Source organism: Podarcis pityusensis, assembly GCF_964106645.2.
Source record: "Podarcis pityusensis genome assembly, chromosome: 7".
NCBI lineage: Eukaryota > Metazoa > Chordata > Lepidosauria > Squamata > Lacertidae > Podarcis > Podarcis pityusensis.
This window is the reverse complement of record NC_138031.1, coordinates 84,483,963-84,505,343: the sequence shown is the minus strand read 5'-3', so window position 1 is coordinate 84,505,343 and position 21,381 is coordinate 84,483,963. Positions and strand designations below refer to the sequence as shown.

Here is a 21,381-nt window from a genome sequence, read left to right as displayed (position 1 = left end):
TTTGGGGAGGAATATGGGTTGGAATGGATTTGATGTGTCATTACTTCCTGACCCCATGGGGAGTGAGTGATGCGTAAGTATTGGTAGTGGGGAGGATATACAGTGGTGCCTCGCAAGACGAAAAGAATCCGTTCCGCGAGTCTCTTCGTCTTGCGGTTTTTTCGTCTTGCGAAGCAAGCCCATTAGCGGATTAGCGCTATTAGTGGGCTTAGCGGATCAGCTGATAAGCGGCTTAGTGGCTTAACGGATCAGCTGTTAAGCGGCTTAGCGGATCAGCTGATAAGCGGCTTAGCGATCAGCTGTTAGCGGCTTAGCGGATCAGCTGATAAGCGGCTTAGTGGCTTGGGAAAAAGGGGGGGAAAAGGGAAAAAAACCCACAGGAACTCGCAAGACATTTTCGTCTTGCGAAGCAAGCCCATAGGAAATTCGTTTTGCAAAGCACCTCCAAAACGGAAAACCCTTTCGTCTAGCGGGTTTTCCGTCTTGCGAGGCATTCGTCTTGCGGGGCACCACTGTAACTGCATTTGATGATGGCACAAACAAGCTATCTTTAAAGGTGGGGTGAATGTGTGTCTCTGGGAGGGGGTGGGTAAAAAAAAAAAGTATTCATTTTTCCTTATTTATAAGCTTTAGGTGTCTAAAACTTGTACTTCAAGATTGGTTTTTTTCCCCCCTCCCCAGATTATGTCTACTTTGAAAACTCTTCAAGTAATCCATATTTGATAAGGAGAATAGAAGAACTCAATAAGGTAAAAAAAATACCAGTGCACTCAGTGACTTTTGAAGGTATTGGCTGTACTTGTTAGTTCTGCTAACAGTTTTTATAATTTTCAGCTAACTCTCAATTACCTTTTTGTAAAGTGATAGAATTAAAAAAAATATTGAAATAGGGGGTCAGCACATGGAAGGAAGAAGCAGGCAAACTGTCCCTAACCCATCCCCACTAATCCCCCTGGCTCACCACCCACTATTCTGCCACGCAGCACAAAACTTTCAGATAAAATCAATATGGCTAACCTGATCCAAAACACCCACCCACCTCACTCACACACGAAAACAAAGATCACCACAGCCAATCACAAGCAAACAATCACACCCTAGGCCAACCCCAACCTCTCTCACCACCAAAGGAACACAAGTGAACAACACAAGCAACGCTGACACCAAACTCTACATACATTAAACATAATAGAAACACCGCCACCCGACCCCACCCCCATCCATCTTCCCTCTCTCCACCCCCCCCTTTCTTTTTTCTTTTTTTTTCTTCTCCCCCTAATGCCTCAACAAATGAAACGGATTTGTAAAAATGTTACATGAAAAAAATAATAATACGAGGCACTACACTTCTGTAAAACAAGAAAATCCTTAATAAAATATTGAAAAAAAACAAAAACCTGGCAAACCAAAGGCTTATGCCGCCTAGCAGACTTTTACAAAAATAACAAACCCACATTGACACAAGAAATACAAGACAAACTAGGGGACACCCGGATACCCTGGTTAACACACCACCAATTACATGCCTTCTTAAACAATACAGTAGTGCAGTGGTGTCCAAACTTTTTTCAAAGAGGGCCAGATTTGATGAAGTGAAGGGCCGTGGGGGCCAACCAAAGTTGTTACTTTTTTTTTAGGATTGAAGTTGTTGAGATTTTGGGGGGATTTTACCCTAGGAAATAAACTGTCACAGAGGCCGGATTAAACTGACCGGCGGGCTGGATTAGGCCCCCAAAATGGACTTTGGACATGCTGCAGTAGTGAAATCAGCAGCAGCTAGGCCCATGACAATCTTTGAAAAGATTCCCTCCTCCTAACAGGAAAGGGACATGGCAAGGGGATGGTATCCACAATATACAAAATACTGCTCCAAAATCCCACCAAACCCATCGACATAATCAAAAAACAATGGGAGGATGACATAGACCCCACCCAATGGACTAGAATGTGGTCTAAACCTCCCTTTAAATCCATCTCAGCTAAAAGGAAAGAACTCAGATTGTACCTAACGCAAAGGAAACTAGTGCTGATAGGCTCAGGAGTCTCACCAAAATGCTGGAGAGGAAGCGCCTCCACAGCACATACCTCCCCATGTGGTGGGATTGTCCTGAAATCCAAAATCTTCTGGACATCAGTCATGCAAGAAATATGCAAATAACTTTGCGGCTGCTTTGGGGGTATTCATTGTCCTATTTTGAAGTGAAAGTGTCTGCCACATTTAAAAATGTTTCCCATTCATTTCACTTGGACATGCTGCTCAGTTTCCCTTGTAGGAATACGAACAGCTATAGTTGTATATGGTTATAGCTGGGCATTAAGATAATGTAATAGAATTTTAAAATTGAGTATGAAATAATTGCATAAATATAAAAAGTCCATAGTGCTGACTCAGATATATGACAAAAGCTTGCTTTAAGTAAATCCTGTTCATAGACAGTCCTATAAATAGCCCTGTACAATGGCAGCTTATACATAGTATAAATATTATATCAATTTCATTGAAAACTGGCCATTTGTGTGATTCTTTGTGCCTTTCATAATTTCATAATGATTAATCGAAATGAGTAATTGAAGCAACCAAAACAAGAGGTTACCGGACAGCATGGATAACTGTAGGAACTCTGTAACTCTCCAGTTCAGGTTGAAGTTAATGTGTCTGATTTTCCCCAGAGCTGATCTCTAGGTTTTAATTAGAAAATTGTCTTAAGATCTATAGTAACAGAATATAGTTTGATGTTTAGAATATTACATTGTACCTTTTTCCTTCACTCACTAATGATCGTGTGTACTAATACGCAAAGAAAAATAATCAAAATGAAATCATTTGGTTGCTAAGTACATTATAAATTGAGTATTATAAAATTTGCATTCTGCTTCATTTTGGTTTTTTAGTATTGGTGTTCTGTGGTGTAGTTAGTAATAAAGCATTTGTATGCCTACCATTTAAGCTTCCCACCTGAAATTAAATTTTTATTATTATTTTGCTCACTATGACAGACAGCCAATGGAAACGTAGAAGCAAAAGTGGTGTGTTTCTATAGACGGAGGGACATCTCAAGCACATTAATTGTACTGGCTGACAAACATGCAAGTAAGCTTTCTATATTATTAACTTAAATTATAAACTGTTTACTTAGTTTTAAATAACATGCTAAAGGGAGCTGCTGGATGGAACGCAGGGTTGTGCTCTTCCAATTGTTTTGTCTGCACAAATGTTCAAGCGTGCCAGACAGAATGATTCCCCACTCCTCATGTTCCACCCTGGGGGTTCTCTCAGAGACTCTGAGATTACATCCACAAGCTCCCTTGGGGGCAGCTCATTAGGCCTTGGAGATTTGAATTCATTTAAAGTAGCTTGGTGTTCCCTTACCACCTCTATTCCTGTCTTGGGCTGCAGCTCCTTCCTTCCATCATTTATTCTGTTATCACCAGATGGACATTGCTTTCCTTTTGGGTGAAGACAGAGGCAAAGTAGGTGTTGAGCTGTTATCTGTTACCCAGTCGCATTTCTTTGTCTTTTCCACTACTCCTGCTACTTGCTTGTTCTTCATCCTGCTTCAAATATAGCTGAAAAATCCTTTGTTTTTAACTTCTCTTGCAAGTCAGAGTTCATCCTGAGCTTTGGCCTGCCTGACATCCCCCCTGCAACTGTTGGCTACTTGCATATACTCCTCCTTTGTGATTTTTCCTTTCTTCCAATTCTTATACATGCCATTCTTAACTCTCAGCTCATCTGTAAACTCCTTATGCAGCCACACCAGTTTTCTAGATGCCTCCCACTTTTCTTCTTGTTGGAATTTTCTGCCTTTTTGCCTTCAACATTTCATCTTTAAGAAATCCCCATCCATCTTGGACTTCCTTTTCTTTGAGTATTTCTGACTGGGATCTCACCCAGTGGTTACTTAAGCTTTCTGAAATCGGCCTTAAAGTCCAGAGTGCATATCAAACTACCCTCAGCTTTCCTTTGGCTTTGTATCATGAGACCCAGGAGAACATGATCACTTTCTCCCAAGGCTTCCAGCACTTCCACTTCATCAGTCAGTTCCTCTCTGTTGATGAGGACCAGGTCCAAGGTAGATGATCCCCTTGTTGCTTCTTCAACCCTCGGGAAATGAAATTGTCAGCGAGGCAATGGAGGAATTTGTCAGACCCTACATTTTTGGCCACTGGTCCCATCACCTCCTAGCAAATAGAAGGGGAAGAAATGGAGGCAATGAGAGATTTTCCTTTCTTGGGCTCCATTGATCACTGCAGATGGTGACAGCAGCCACGAAATTAAAAGACGCCTGCTTCTTGGGAGGAAAGCAATGACAAACCTAGACAGCATCTTAAAAAGTAGAGACATCACCTTGCCAACAAAGGTCTGTATAGTTAAAGCTATGGTTTTCCCAGTAGTGATGTATGGAAGTGAGAGTTGGACCATAAAGAAGGCTGACTGCCAAAGAATTGATGCTTTTGAATTATGGTGCTGGAGGAGACTCTTGAGAGTCCCATGGACTGCAAGAAGATCAAACCTCTCCATTCTTAAGCAAATCACTAGAAGGACAGATCGTGAAGCTGAGGCTCCAATACTTTGGCCACCTCATGAGAAGAGAAGACTCCCTGGAAAAGACCCTGATGTTGGGAAAGATTGAGGGCACAAGGAGAAGGGGACGACAGAGGACGAGATGGTTGGATATTGTTCTCGAAGCTACCAGCATGAGTTTGACCAAACTGCTGGAGGCAGTGGAAGACAGAAGTGCCTGGCGTGCTCTGGTCCATGGGGTCACAAAGAGTCGGACATGACTAAACAACTAAACAACAACAACAACACATTCTTGGCAGAGCTGAGTTCCAACAGATCATGGGGAAGTTGAAGTCTCCCATTACTAATATATATCTCCTTTTTGAATGCTTGGTAATCTGCTCTAAAAGACATCATCCAAACCTTCAGTCTGTCTTGGTGGTCTTTAGCAGACACCTACAGTAATGTCACTGTTGTTTCTCTCTTCTGAAATGTTCACCATTATGCTCTCAGTCTTCCTTCCATGCTCCAAGTCTTGGATCTCTTCACATCCTTTACATATAATGCTACTCCTCCCTTCCTGTTTGGTCTATTCCTTTTGATAGGTTATACCCATCTCAATTTCCATATTCCTGCTAAACTGACAGGACTTGCTTCTGAGTAAACTTGCATGGGATTAGACTGTGCAAGCATAGATCTGTCACAGTGTCTACATGTCTGTCAGCTTAGTGCCACAGCAGCTGCAATGAAGCTGTAGGCAACTATTATGCTTTCAATAAGTCCTAGAAAAAGTGGTGAAATAGGATTTCTGTTGAAGTGGTTGGGCTCTAAGCCTTAACAGCTGCTTGATTATGTCAACATCTGATGCCTCCTCTGGTGTAGTGAATGACATCAACCTTTTGGGCATGTCCTAGCCCAGTAACCATGAGACCAAGGTAGTTCACAAATTATGCAGTGAGTTCACTAATTCTATTTTCTTTGCATCCCTAGCATGCACATGCAAATCATGACCTGAAGCAGGAGATAACAGGGTTGCATCTTTAAAAAAAAAAAAAAAAAAGTTGGCCATATAGCAATGTTCTGTTACAAGAATGATCTGCTGCTATGCTGGGTAGTTAAATTTAAATGTAAAAATTGCATCTGGCAGTGCATTGAAGTACTATTTCAACCGTCTTCACAGATTAATGTTATTTCATCTTCAACTAGGAGAAATGGAAGAAGAGATGGAAAACCCAGAAAAGATTGATTTACCAGAGAAACAGAAACATCAACTGCGACACCGAGAACTGTTTCTCTCACGTCAATTGGAATCCTTACCAGCCACTCACATTAGGTGTGGATTAAATAATTAGATTTTTTGTGTAATGGTTTTTAATAAACCTAAGGACATATTTGTATTTTACGTAATGCAGGCATTCCAAATGCCCTTTTTTCTCATCTTATTTTTCTTTCTTTTTTTAGAGGCAAATGCAGTGTTACACTCTTAAATGAAACAGAATCCCTTAAATCCTATCTGGAACGTGAGGTAGGCACAGATATATGAAACTGAAAATCTTCCAAGTTGTTTTGCCACACTTGTTTAAAGCACTTGTCCAATGTTAAAAAGGTAAAGGACCCCTGACAGTTAAGTCCAGTCACAAACGACTCAGGGGTTGCGGTGCTCATCTCGCTTTACTGGCCAAGGGAGCTGACGTTTGTCCGCAGACAGTTTTTCCGGGTCATGTGGCCAGCATGACTAAGCTGCTTCTGGCGAACCAGAGCAGCGCACAGAAACGCCGTTTACCTTCCCGCCGGAGCGGTACCTATTGATCTACTTGCACTTTGATGTGCTTTCAAACTGCTAGGTTGGCAGGAGCAGGGACCGAGCAACAGGAGTGCACCCCATCATGGGGATTTGAACCGCCAACCTTCTGATCAGCAAGCCCTAGGCTCAGGACCAAATGGCATGCTCCACCTTCCTCCTTGATTTCCTGGTTCATAGCCCTTTGCTGTGGCATCCAAACCGCACCAACTGTGGCGTGTGCAAATCATAGCTTGCCTCTAAACGAGAATTAGAAACCATGGTTTGAAGGTGGCTTCTGCCTTTCTAAAAAAGCAAACCATGGTTTGTTCGATTCAGATGTAATGGCAAACCGTGGTTTGTTTCAAACCAGGAAGCTGTGGCGGAGCACAATGTGCAGTGGCTTCTGGGAGCACAGTGACTAAGTCATGGTCTACAATAATGCTTTGAAGTGGGACAATATTACCACCATCTTGGGATCGTACTATGAAGAAATACCACCTAAATTACAGGTGGGCATGGCTGGGACTAAAGTTCTTTATTTAGTGTATTTCACTTTTTGTAAAACATACAGTTCTAAGATACTACTGTCGTCTTTTCTGAGACTTCAGGAGCTGTGATGGGGCTTCTGTAAACATTTAGACTCCAATGCAGTTTGTTTCGGCATAACTTCTTAGTGTTGCATATGAAGGCAATTCTTTAAATAGTTTATTTGGCATTTCTTGAACATCTCTGGTATATTTGGTACATTCATGAACATCTCTTAGAAATCAGTCTGCAAATGGAGTGATGTGGTCTCCTAGGTACGTTAACTTAAAGGTGAGGCTTTATGAGGGAGGAAGTTCTCTTACAATAAGCAAGGTTGACGCCTTGTCTAAAGGAGAGAGGGATTTTTCCATAACAAAAAGTGGAAATGCTAACTGATCAGAGGTATGGGACACAATGTAGAAAGGACAGAGTTAAGGAGCAAATGAGAGGTTGCCTGCAAAACTGAATAAGGAACTTTAGTGCCAAGTGCCAAACTGGAGTGCCAAAATGTCATGGCAAATCCTAACCTGAAGAAATGGAAAAGAACAACCTGTTGATTAGATGCCAGATAGAAGTGTGTGCCTATATTGGCAAATGGAGCAGGTGTAGAAGCATTCGAATCCTACTGCTTCTCTCTATAAATGAGAGTTAATTTAATTCATTGATGATAGTATCTAGGCATGCTTGCCCAAGTATGCTTTGCACAACCACCCGTAGAGTGAAGTCTGAGGAACCAAGAAATGGAGAAGCAACCTCAGGGGAGCCAGCAAGACTCCACAATATTCTGCAATTTTTTCTGCTATTAAACGCCGGGTAGAACTCATCATTTTTGGTCAAATGGTTTTCTGGTGCCTAGCGAATCTAAACTCCTCCTGTCAACACTCTTATCTCATTCACCCATTGAGGTTGCACAGCTATATCTAGCTGACTCCAAACATGGAACAAGTAGTAGTTCTGAGACTGCTACCTTGGAGAGCCTGGATTGGAACATCCTGCCTAGCGACTTAAATTTTACTTTCACAATACACACCTGCATTTCCTAATGTATTTGGTGCACATTGCTGTCTCCTTCCTAAAATGATAATTTGTAAAAGGTAATTTTTATTTTTTTCATGACTACATACTTTATATGCATTTGATTTCTCACCACCAGGTTTTCTGTTGTCATTTGATGGTGCAAAAATTGTTAGGAATGACTCTATACTCATGATTCAAGTGGTTGGAAATGCTATAATTTTTACTTCCCTTCCTGTCCCCAGGACTTCTTTTTTTATTCACTAGTATATGATCCACAGCAGAAGACTCTTCTAGCTGACAAAGGAGAAATCAGAGTGGGAAACAAGTACCAGGCTGATGTAACAGACTTACTGAAAGAAGGTAGTTTCATTTCTGATTTCTGCATGAATCCATAAAGAATTCATGTTGTGTTGTGGGAATGTTTTGGAAACTGTTGGGCTCTAAGGTTTTTGTTTGAGGAACTGCGGAATGCTCTCACAGCCTCTATATCCCATGATGTGTAACACTAACTAGTCCTTTCATGCTGTCCAAACGTACATAGTTTCTGTAATGGTAATTGATCTTGGTTTACCTCTGTTAAAATATTTTTATAGTGTTTTTCTAAAACGTTTCACAGCAGCTTCCAGCATTTTAAAACAATTCCAGAATAAGAAACACAGACATTTAAAATTCAGATTCAACTTTACACTAAGCTTCAATCTGAAAAATTCAGAATAAATTATATGGAACACTCTTAAAAAAACACTTTTGGACAGGAGGATATTCAGTTAATAGGATGGCACCTCCCACTGGACAGGATATGTGTTTTGCCTGCTCTTTCAAGTGTTTTACCTGCTCTTTCAGGGGGAGGAGCCATCCCACCCTCCAGATTTTCCCTGCCTTTAGTCAGGTCGTTTGGGTCCTATGTTCTAGGCAGAACTTAGCATTTGTTCACTCTTTGAAATGGTTTTTGTTTTGTCTTTACCTTTTTCTGCCTTGCCTTAAATCCTCTTCTGTGTATGTCGTTTATCTGTCTTCTTGATCATCATCATCATCATCATAATCATAATAATAATAATAATAATAGCATCATTGTTAGGTTAAAGAAGGGTGTCCTTTCTTTAGCTTCCTTTTCCTGTAAGTCTGCAGATCTGCTGTGTTTTTCTTGTGGTTTTTTCCCCCCTTTTCTTTTCCCTGGCACTTTTTACCAGCATGAGACTTTCTCTGGTGGCACCTAGCACCCGGGGCTCACAGGGAATGGAACTAGCACAGAGAGTTCCCTGACTCAGCCTTCCTGTCAGGAGGGTTATTTTGACTTCTCCTTCTGTTCTTCTGTTATTAGCCAGCAGTTTTTTGTGAATGAAGGGAGGACATGACGCATCACAGTCTTAAATTCATCTCTGCTGAACAAGAGAGGAGGAGAGAGACAGATCAGTAACACTCCTGCATTCTATCTCTCGGACCACTGTACTATTCTGCAAAGTTTGTTGCTCCAATAGCAAGCTTGCCTTTGTTGTCATTCTCCTTGTCAGGGAGTGGGATCTCATTTAAAAGATCAGCAGGCGTGGTCAGCTCTTTTTTTGGATCGGAACTGCCATTTTTTGTTCACTTTGAGCAGGAGATACCTAATGGTTCTGTATTTCCAAAGCTTTTGTGTACATGTGAATGAAGTGGGTTCTTTGGGGAAATGGGGCTGGCGTATGAAGTGCTGGATGGTTGGATGTGTACTTTTCACTCATGTTATTCTGCGGAGGTAAACTCTTCTTGGCAATACTACAAAAGAGACAGCCGTAGCATTTTTCACCAGTGAACGTTAAATGTTTTCTGTAGTTTCCAAGATTGGTGGAAGGCAAGCTCCTCATCAGTACGCTATTTGTTTTGCCAGATTGCCTAGATAAACCCTTTTTTTATTTGAATTTGTTTAGGTGAAGATGATGGCAGAGACCAATCAAAACTTGAAACAAAAGTTTGGGAAGCATTTAATCCACTAATAGACAAACAGATAGATCAGTTCCTTGTAGTAGCACGGTAAGGAGAAAAACACCACAATTTGCGTCTTAATCTGGTTATTCCCCCGCTTTCTGATTATACTGTTCCCCTAAACAAATGCTTGCTGTTTGTCAAACAAAAAGTTTTGTTCGCCGTTGCATCATTATGGTAATTATAATCTTAATGTTTATATACCATTGTTTTGGGATTGAGTCATTCATTAGCAATGATTTGATTTGCTAGTAAAGCAGATAATTCACTGATCTCTTCCACTGTGTCCCCAAATGTTCAGTAAGTTTGCACAAGGGCGGTCTCTGTACTAAGGCCGTGTCCTGATCGTTAATGGTATAGTCAACATTAATAATGTCTTCATTGCAAGCTTTTTGGAAGTTGTTACTTAGTTTTAAATGTATGGCCTGTAGCACTTGCATGCATCGGATTGGGTGGTGCGGATACTGCCCACATGGAGGAATGAATATAGGTATATTGCAAATGATACTTGACTGAAGGAGGCAAATTTTCATTCTTCAGCTTGCTGCTGTTCTAAAACCATTTGTGAATGGAAATCCTCGCAATAGCAAATATTTGCTCTGACCTTTCCTGATTCTGTTGATTTGAAAGACTGGTAGTGGTTTTTCTGTATCCTTCATGCAAGTGTGAACATTCAGTTAGCAATAGTTTTCAGGTGTGTGGCATATGAAATAACTAGAAGGAAAGGAGATGGGAGTTGCAGTCAGGCCTGAGACAAGGAAGTAGCATATAGATGTAAAGCAAGATGTTTGGAGAACTGTCTTGAGGGCATTAGACTTCATCTGATGCAGTCCCTTGTTGTTGAGTTCTGTCATTGGCTTTATAGAGCATTGTCCTTGTATGGCATGAGATTGATATGTGATTTGAAGAGCATGGGCATCATGAGCATCACAGAGGTCCTTGAAGGAAAACAAACAAATGTTAGAAAATGGTACTTGGACAGAAAAGTGTATTCATCAGTTGCTAGTACCTTTTTTGGATTCCCTGATGGCAATTCAACTTGCTCTAGGCATAGGCCTCTAGTAAGGTTTAAACATGCGATAGGTGCCTTATTCCACATTTAGGCCCTGATTTTGTATATTCTCACTTCTTAAACTGTGATTTTCTTCAGGTTTCAAGCTCATGAAAATGAATTTCATCAACTTGGGGGAGAACTAAATATGAGGTTACATGAGATAAATAAGCAGAGGTCCTCCTTTTTCCTCTGGTAGTGGTAAACAAAAAGGTCAAGGTGTACATCCTGTACAGAACTCATTGCCACAAGCAGTGAATGCCAAAGAAGTCATTTTGTCACTCCGGCAAGTAGTGTGTATAAGCCATCATATTGGAAGACAAGATGACGGTTTTGAATTAAAATTTTGGTCAATATTTCAATCCGCCACCTGGGTTAGAAACCAACATTGCATGAACTAAGGTGATAGTCACACTGGATTCAAAGAATTTATGGTCACGTTACACAATTCTTCATTATTACATAACCAAAAGATGTGCAAAATTGCTACATCAGTTGTGTTCTGTTTTCAGATTACTTTGACATGAAAACCTCAGATGGAGCTGATAAAAGACTCACACTTAAGCAAATGTTTCGGTGGAGCTGCTGGCAGCATGGAGTCCAGCAAAGCAGAGGAGGTAACGACTTGTAATCTACGAACCTACATCAAAACATAAATATGCCTGCTAGAAATGTGCACATAGGCAATCATTTAACACAGGACAGTTGCTGAATTTGGCACATTTCTGGCATTCCGATTCTCATGCTAGTTATTCATCCCTGATAAAGCACAGAGTATATTGACTTCACTTGTTTGTTCTTCCTCAAGTTATGGAAGCAGTATGAAAATCAATGGGAGATGCAGCAAGAGTTCTTTAGCCACATTCCTTCTTGCTTTGCAGACATCATTTCTAAATGCAACAGCTTTGTTGCATTGATTCAGTGTTCGATAGCATCAGAATCTGATTCTTTGCTTGGACTGAGCAGCCACACAATGAAGTTATCAAAATAGGCCATGCATAGTGGTGCAATATTACTTTCAAAATATCGGTGTAATCTCTTCTGAAAAGAATAGAAGTTTGGAAATGGCAGAGATCTGACCAATCTCACACAATACAATACAGGCAACACCCAGTTGCGTTCCAGGTCCTTGTGTGCAGTGGCAGAGACTTACAAGCCCACCCCATTCTGGTCCCTTCCCCTTTTCCTGCCACTTCTGGGTTTGCGGTGATGCGCGTGTGCACGGTTGCGCATGCTTTGAACGTGCGCAAAACGGTTGTTGCCTGTACAATGCCGGATTAGTCATTATGGCGCTGCTGTTGTCTGAGGCAGTTGTTTCATATCATACAATGGCTGCCCAAGTGGGATTCCAGCTGGATGACTGTGAGAGTGTTTGTTTTGAGCTCATTTGATATATATATATTTTTAAAATGTTGCAATTGACTCAGCAGTCCTACCGGCTGGGTATTGAGCATATTTGCCTTATCTTCTTTTACATTAACACAAAAGGGTTTTATTTTGTTGGGAGCTGTCCAGAGTGGCATATAAATAACAGACATTAATTAATTAAAATTAATCTCTATTAACTGCAAGATACAAGTTTCTGGCTGCGAGTCCATAGTCGTGCAGAGTCTTTTGGAGTTTTAAGTTCTGAAAACCAATATAGCACACGGATATTCATCATCTCAATAACTTTTCTGGCTTACCCTGAGTGTCAGGGAACTGCCATCAGTGCCGGAGGGAGAGAGCAAGATCCGGAGGGATTCCAGAGAGTGTCCCGGAATTGGGAGAGGCAGCCCATCTTCTGGGGAAGAGAATCAGTGTAGCACCAGTGGAGAAGGGGGGCAGATGGGGGAAGCGGCGAGGCGGTCCCATGACTCCTTGCCGGGGACCAGCGGGGAGAGCAGGGGTCCTCTGCTGCCTACGCCCTCCTTGCGCAGAAGGCTTTTGCGCAGAGAGAGTAGGAGGAGACTAGGCGTCAAAGAGCTTATTTGCTGGAAGAAGTTTAAGAAATGCCCACTGACGGATTCTGCCAGCGATTGAGACAGCCACGGGTGAGTGGCTGTCCGGACAGAAAAGGTTCACTCAGGCAACCCAGCCAGGTGTTTGCACTGGCTTACGCACGAGCAACCCCTAGAACCACTACACTGAGGATGAGCTAAGCACCTAGATTTTGAATAAAATAGGTAAGGGTCCACCCTCTCTCCCACCCTGAAGTAAGAGGACATTGAAGGACAGAGCGGAAGAGCCTGAGGCTATGAGCCAAGCACTTCAGAGAAGCCCTCTGTGTGTATAACCTGGAGTCGCAGGTCTTACTATACAAGGGTACGAGAAACAGGGAGCACCACTTGTATCCGGAAATGTTTCACATGTTAGACAAAGAAGACAAAATAAAATTGTAAGCTTCTTCCCCCGAGGGATGAAGTAGCTGGCAATGAACGTACATCTCAATCTCCAGCCGCCAGTCTTGTCTATATTGACTACAGGGGTGCAGCGCAAGAGGCTAATTGGGGATAATGTGTCATTAATCTGGCCATGGAGATGGCTTTGGCCGAAAACGCACTAGCTGCTGGTAGGATGCAACCAGTGGAGCGAAGGGAGCTATTAGATGATCTCATGTTAAAACAGGTGAATGAGCTGGCAAAGTCCCATACTCAAGAGAATGAGACTTCCCTACCTAGAGTGGAGCAGAGGGAGGAGAAAGACATTAACTTACTATTTCAATGGACCAAGTATATCACAAAGGAAGAGGAAGTATTAGAATGTATTCAATATACTGGATGAAAATTCTAGAAGAGTGTCAAAAGCCTGTAAGGAAATGTGGCACCAAAAAAAGGAATAAAGTCTCTATATATGATCAACATACCTCTGTCTCTCCCCCAGCAAAAGTTGATAAGGAAACGGCAATGCAAGATCCCTGGTTTGGTGTTTGAAAAGGGTATAGAATTGAGAACTACCTCAACCGCTGTCACAGCCGTCAAGTCTACAATATTATGCTGATTGGGATTTACAACTAATATGTCAAAATAGGGCTTTTGTATCTACCCAAAACAAAGTGGGCTGCTCTCCCAGAGTGAACTGAATCTTGTCTAATCAATATATCACAACCAGCAATCACTGGCTTATATATGACTATCCAAGTGGTGGTGTTCTGCTTGCACAACTTTCCTATTTCTCACAGTTTGGAAGATTAGTAGCAGAAGAATTGTATTTAAACAGTGGTTGCCATGAAGCTTTTGCTTTTCAAGGGATGTCTGACACCTTCATCTTTCAAGTACATTGTTCAGACTGTACACACTCTCAATGTAAAATAGCACCGTTAGCTCACGTTATATTATGTTAAGAAAAGACTGTCTTCTTGCACATTCTCCACATGCAGATAAAAACATACAACTTCTACTTCTTCCTCCTGCCTGGCTTAGGATGATAATGTGCCTCAGCAGCTATTAGATCTCATTCTTCTCTGTCAACTGGTATTGCACTGAATGATTCAAATGACACTTTTAACTGCCTTTATAGCGAGCTGCTGGAGGTATTTTTTTTGCTTGATAATGCTTGTGCTTTTTTCACTTGATGATGAAGAAAGGGTTTCACTTTCAACGTGTATCTTGTATGAATTTCTTAGTGATCTCTAAATGTGCGTAAAATAATTGTAGCAAAACCACTGGCCATGGAGCCTTTTGGAATGTTGCACTGTAGGATTAAAACACCGTGAAAGTTTATGGAAAATACATTTATAGGAAGTGTTGATTTCAGCAGCTGTCCTTTGTTAAACAGATTCCTAGTTTTCATTAGTACAGTTCCAGCAGGTATGCTGAGGCTGGTGGTTGACTGTGAGCGTACTTCACTGACACCATTATGCATGTTGTAGATTCTGAGTCGTATCTCCCATGGTTCACTGGACTCAGCGATGCTACTTGACACATGACGTTTGCTTAAGAGTGGTGAGGGCAAGTTTCGTACTGACAACCTGCATTTAAATGTTTTCCTTCTGAGGGAATCTCAAATGGAATAAAGTTGATGTAGCAAATTTCCATCCTTTTGGGGTATGCAAAAATGAATAATAAAAAAACATTTGCAGCAGCCATCTGTGAACCCAGTATAGCTGTGATGATGGACACGATTGGTCTTCTTGGTTCCTACAATGTTGACTTTGTCATCTAAATAAGTTCCTAACCTGATGAGGGAGTGAGCTGAAACATGGCATTTGTGACATCTGTCTTATTTTCCCCAGATAAAGGTAGACAGTTTTCTGCGATGACAAAATTGAGAGGGGGTGGGCAACAGTCACTACTATGTGTGGGGAAAATGTGTATTATCATTGAAGTCAATGAAAATGTAGCAAAAATGCTTTTTTTCCTCATACAAATAAATGATACATACCAAATTGTTTTTGAAAGTGCTTGCTGTAAACTTGTTACTTTCTTCGCTTTGTGTGTGTTTTCTTGCACGGAATGTCAACCTTCTCTTCATTTTTTTTAGCTCTGTGGGTACATTTGCTCGCGCTCTAGACTGCAGCAGTTCTGTTCGGCAGCCAAGCTTACACATGAGTGCTGCAGCAGCATCTAGGGATATCACACTGGTAAGAATTTAAGAAAATAAATCCTAATGCTGGATTTTCAGTTAAAAGTAATACCTCTATAGCATAAAGGCACAAAGAGAGTAATATATCAGTTTGAAAACACTGGAAGAGTCCTGAAGCATTTTACATTGGTGTCGGTTGTGTGCTTAAGAGACAGTTCAGTTAGGAGCCAATTGGAGCTGTGAATCTATAACACACACAAAAAATCTAGGATGTACATAGTAACTTTTAAGCTTGTGATCATTTACAATGCTTATTTAAATGATTTGTATGACTGATGTGGAGTTTATTAATTGGGAAGGGGTTTCCTGTACCAGTTCAACAGAATTTAATCCCTACTCATTGGTGTTCACCGGGTGGTTAAATCCTGTCCAGTTGGGAAGTTCAGTGCAAACCATTGAACCACTGCTCCAATGAAGGTTTCTTCCTTAGTTTAAGCAGTACCTTGCCCATGTTAAAACAAGGGGGGGGGGGGGCTTTGTTTTAGCAGCAACTTTGGATTCCTGACCAGATGTCATTGTGACGTTGGGTGATTTCACCACCCACCTGTCAAATTTGGCCTGGTAAGGATTTGGCCTGTGGAGCCAAAAATATTCCTCATGCCAGCATTAGAGGAGGATAATAATAATAATAATAATAATAATAATAATAATAATAATAATAATATATTCCTTCCAGTAGCATTACCCTGCCCATCCTTCTGGGTTTTCCCAGTACTCTGGGTGGCTTACAGCGTATATAAAAGCATAATAAAACATCAAACAGCCCCCTGATATGTATCAGTCCCCTAGTTTCATTCATAGCTTTTTATTTTGAAATGTGGTGCATTTTTTTATGTAGTGGGGACTTCTTTTTTTACACTTTGTATTTGGTTTGTTTTATGTAGTTCCATGCCATGGATACTTTGCACAAAAACATCTATGACATTTCCAAGGCAATTTCTGCCCTTGTGCCCCAGGGTGGGCCTGTCTTGTGCAGGGATGAAATGGAGGAATGGTCTGCTTCTGAGGCAAATCTCTTTGAAGAAGCCCTTGAAAAATATGGAAAGGATTTTACTGATATTCAGCAAGATTTTGTAAGTAGGCAAACGGCATTGCACATCTAGAAAATCGTGGACGGCGTTCTCCAGTTAAAGGAATTAGGGCAGTATTCAACTAAAAAAGTGTATAAGCAGAACATCTTCCATTTGTGCAGTGGCAAATTCTCTTCTCCATGTGTCCCATGACATTTCCAAATTGCTGGTATAGTTTAGGGATACTGAGCTACATGCTTGGGGGATAAGCCGAATGCTGTGGGCATAGCGCATCTTGATTTAAGTAAGGCTTTTGACAACGTCCCCCATGATATTCTTGCAAGGAAGTTGGTAAAATATGAGCTTGACAATGTAACCGTTAGGTAGATTTGTAGCTGGTTGACTGACTTAACCCAAAGACTACTCATTAGTGGTTCATCCTCATCCTGAAAAAAAGTTAGAAGTAGGGTGCTGCAGGGTTCTGTCCTGGGTTCATTGTTGTTCAACGTCTTTATAAATGACTTGAAGGAAGGATTTGAGGGGCTGCTCATCCAATTTGCAGACGACACCAAACTGGAAGGGGTAGCTAATGTCACAGAAGACAGAATCATAATTCAAAATAACCTTAACAGATTGGAGAACTAGGCCCAAACTAACAGAATGAGTTTCACTAGGGACAAATGTAAGCTTCTGCACTTAGGAAGGAAGAATCAGCTGTACAAATATAAGATGGAAGACTCCTGGCTTACCAGTAGTACATGTGAAAAGGATATAGGGACCACAAGCTTAGCATGAGTCAACAGTGTGATGCAGCAGCAAAGAAAGCTAATGCCATTCTAGGCTGCATCAACAGAAGTCTAGTGTCCATATCAAGAGAAGTAATAGTACCACTCTTATTCTCCCTTGGTCAGACCACACTTGGAATACCGTGTCCAATTCTGAGCACCACAATTTAACTCATAGAATCCTAAAATCCCCCTGCAATGCAGGAATCTCAACTAAAGCATCCATGACAGATGGCTATTCAACCTCTGTTTAGAAACCTCCAAAGAAGGAGAGGTTTGTCTCACCATCTTCTGGAAGGTGTGCAGAGGAGGGCGGCCAAGATGATCAAGGGTCTGGAAACAGTTGAAGGAGCTGGATATGTTTCGCCTAGAAAAGAGGAGACTGAGAGGAGGTATGAGAGCCACCCTCAAATATCTAAAAGGTTGTCACATGGAAGATGGAGCTAGTTTGTTTTCTCCTGCTCTGGAGGGTAGGACTCTGACCAGTGGCTTCAGGGTACAAGAAAGGACTAAACATCAGGAAAAACTTTCTGACAGTAAGAAGAAGAAGAAGAAGAAGAAGAGGAATTTGGATTTGATATCCCGCTTTATCACTACCCGAAGGAGTCTCAAAGCAGCTAACATTCTCCTTTCCCTTCCTCCCCCACAACAAACACTCTGAGGTGAGTGGGGCTGAGAGACTTCAAAGAAGTGTGACTAGCCCAAGGTCACCCAGCAGCTGCATGTGGAGGAGCGGAGACACGGACCCGGTTCACCAGATTACGAGTCCACTGCTCTTAACCACTGCACCACACTGGCTCTCAGTTGGTGTCCGACAGTGGAAAGGTCTACCTAGGGAGATGGTGGACTCTCCTTCCTTGGAGGTTTTTAAACAAAGGTTGGATGGCCATCTATCAGGGATGCTTTAGTTGAGATTCCTGCATTGCAGAGGGTTGGACTAGATGAACCTCGGGGTGATTTCCAGCTCTTAAGATTTTAGGATTCTATGAGTTCTGGTACCATTTTCCCAGCTGGAAATGCATTGTGAAAAGCCAATGGTGATCAAGGCTTTAAAGGTTTAGTCTTAGGAGGCTGGAACAGATTAGACATTGTACTTGTTTCTAACATCATCCAGAACATTGTACCTGAGGCATGTTGGAAATCATACGACTATGTGTGAGATGTAGCCCACAGGGCCTCCATACTGGGACTGAAACCACCCCAGTTTGGCTCTGCAGTACATCCTTGCACAGCAACTAGGTTGATAAAAACAGCTTTTACTGGTGTTTTTTAAGCCTAATTGCAGCATGGGGAAGGTGAAGGGTGTGTGTGTGTACAAAGCTAGATAAAGAAGAGTTAACTCACTTCTTCAACATCTAGCTTTGTGGCAGTTGGGTAGCTATATGCTTGGGAACTTCTGAGTTCTGACTTTTTGCTATTAAAGTCTTTTGTTCCCAGGATGATGTAGATTTGACACCTCATGGGCTTTTCTTGGTTTTGTTTATACGTGTTCTTAGCTTCCATGGAAGTCCTTAACCAGCATAATTGAGTACTATTATATGTGGAAAACAACAGATCGGTATGTTCAACAGGTAAGAACAATGTAGTTACATTTCTCAAAACAGATGCTTCTAACTTCTAATTGCAATCTATTGTAGTAGTCATTATAATCCTATATACTCAGTTTTGCTGACATTTGATGAATGATTTGAAACTTGTAACTCCTTTTTGAGTGGGTGAACATGACTGCCAGATGTCTCATTAAGGTGGGGGATGTCTGGATTGACTTGGGGTGGCTCTCTCCAACTCAGAGATCTCTTCTGGAAAAAGCATAGGAGGGTCATTTGCCACTGAGACTAACAAAAAACTATTGTGTTCAGTATGTTTTTAATTACAGTGGTGCCCCGCAAGACGAATGCCTCGCAAGACGGAAAACCCGCTAGACGAAAGGGTTTTCCGTTTTGGAGGTGCTTCGCAAAACGAATTTCCTATGGGCTTGCTTCGCAAGACGAAAATGTCTTGCGAGTTCCTGCGGGGTTTTTTTTCCTTTCCCCCCCCTTTTTCCCAAGCCGCTAAACCGCTTATCAGCTGATGGCTAAGCCGCTTATCAGCTGATCTTTAAGCCGCTTAACAGCTGATGCTAAGCCGCTTATCAGCTGATCTTTAAGCCGCTTAACAGCTGATGCTAAGCCGCTTATCAGCTGATCGTTAAGCCGCTTATCAGCTGATCTTTAAGCCGGCTAAGCCGCTAATACTGTAGCGCTAAGCCGCTAAACCTCTAATGGGCTTGCTTCGCAAGACGAAAAAACCCGCAAGACGAAGAGACTCCCGGAACGGATTCTTTTCGTCTTGCGAGGCACCACTGTAGCTGTTTCTTACCTATTTTCTTATTATTGAAACTTCGCAATGGAATTCGATATTTTCCCACTGTCTTAGCAGATAAATTATTTGAAGTCTTATGGTTACATGTGTCTTTAGGAACATTCATATACCGTATTTTTTGCTCTACAATATGCACTTTCCCCCTCCTAAAAAGTAAGGGGAAATGTGTGTGCGTCTTATGGAGCGAATGCAGGCTGCATTGCTTTCGCTGAAGCCAGAATAGCAAGAGGGATAGCCGCGCAAAGCCTCTTCAACAACATTTGATTCAGAATATTTTTTTTCTTGTTTTCCTCCTCTAAAAACTAGGTGCGTCTTATAGAGCGAAAAATACGGTATACCTGATCTACGCATGAACCCCCAAGCACAGTGTAGTGTAATGGTTAGAGTTTTGGACCTGGGAGACCAGGGTTTGAATCCCCACTCAGCCATGAAGCTCACTGGGTGACCCTGGGCCAGTCACCATCTCTTAGCCTAACCTACATCACATTGTTGTTGTGAGGATGAAATCATAGAATTGTGGAGTTTGAAGGGTCATCTAGTCCAACCCCCTGCAATGCAGGGGTCTCAAATGAAGCATCCCTGACAGATGGCAATCCAACCTCTGCTTAAAAACCTCCAAGGAAGGAGAGTCCACAACCTCCAGAGGGAGACAGTTCCACTGTCAAGCAGCTCTTAATATCAGAAAGTTCTTCCTGATATTTAGTCAGAGTCTCCATTCTTGCAACTTCTACCTTCTGTGATCTTACATGTATTGCCTTAACTAAGTGGTGTGCAATTGGTTCAGTTTCTTTTCAGGGCTCTAGCCATGATTAAAATCTGTTGCTTTAATTTCTTATGGTATGAAGTCATTTCTTTAATGTACTGATTAATATTTTCAGCCCTGCTGATCAGTAATATTCAGAAACTACTTTATAAATCCATGATGCTAACATAAAGGGATGAACTGCAGCCCTTGTTTCCTCAAGGTGAATTGACTTTTTGTATACCTAGAGAGGTATTTGTTGAGAACAGGAAAATGTATCAGATTTAGTTATAATTTGTATGGATTGCTTTTATGTTCTAATTTTATTTTATTGTATTGTATTCAGAAAAGGTTGAAAGCTGCAGAAGCAGAAAGCAAGCTAAAGCAAGTATATATTCCTAATTAGTAAGTGCCTGTTCTTATATATATTTACAGATGGAATGCAAATATTATAGCCATTCTTACTTGTCTTGCAAACTTATGTATGTGAATTTTTAACCATGAAATAGATGTTAGATTCTCTAACAGGGCAATCCAATGCATGCCTACTCTGAAGCAAGTCTGATTTTCTTCAAGGGATCTTAGTCCCATGGATGTGTGTACAGAACCGCAGCATAAATTTTGTAATGTTTGTTTCTGCTAAAAAGCTACATTTGTCTCAAAACCTCAACCAAAACAGCTTTGATTCTCCTAGGGATCCCAAGATGGATTGTACAAATGCAGGCTATCATCTCTTGTGAGACAGGGCATTGTATTTGTTCTGTACTAAATCGAAAATGAAGCTATGGTTAGAGAGAGGAAAACAAATTTTTGATCCATTGCTGTACAGGGGTGAGGGTGTTTTCATCCCCTCCCAGATGTGCACAGGGGTGGGCTGTGTTTGTGACAGTGGCTTCACATTTTAAACCATTAATATGAACATTCTATTAGAGATTCAGGTAATAATAATAATAATAAATTTTATTTATGTCCCGCCCTCCCCAGCCAAAGCCGGGCTCAGGGTGGCTAACAACAATAAAACAGTACAACACAACACAACACTCTAAAATCATTCATTATAAAATTAATTCAGATCAAACCA

General features: G+C 41.4%; 1 protein-coding gene across 4 annotated transcripts in view; it reads left to right on the top strand.

Moving 5' to 3' along the window:
• Positions 1-21,381, top strand: part of MTA1 (metastasis associated 1) — a 63,534-nt gene that overhangs the window by 12,417 nt on the left and 29,736 nt on the right. For 3 of the 4 annotated variants that reach the window (XR_013988921.1, XM_081014817.1, XM_081014818.1), the window contains exons 2-11: positions 682-749; positions 2,998-3,091; positions 5,711-5,837; positions 5,966-6,029; positions 8,072-8,189; positions 9,734-9,836; positions 15,301-15,400; positions 16,287-16,475; positions 18,694-18,768; positions 20,647-20,705. Coding sequence is in view for 3 of the 4 variants with exons in the window: in XM_081014817.1 (XP_080870943.1) it covers positions 682-749; positions 2,998-3,091; positions 5,711-5,837; positions 5,966-6,029; positions 8,072-8,189; positions 9,734-9,836; positions 15,301-15,400; positions 16,287-16,475; positions 18,694-18,768; positions 20,647-20,705 (997 nt within the window). In the remaining variant the exon portion in view is untranslated. Of the gene's footprint in view, positions 1-681; positions 750-2,997; positions 3,092-5,684; positions 5,838-5,965; positions 6,030-8,071; positions 8,190-9,733; positions 9,837-15,300; positions 15,401-16,286; positions 16,476-18,693; positions 18,769-20,646; positions 20,706-21,381 lie in introns of all 4 variants that reach the window. The other variant, XM_081014816.1, reaches the window with a different exon arrangement.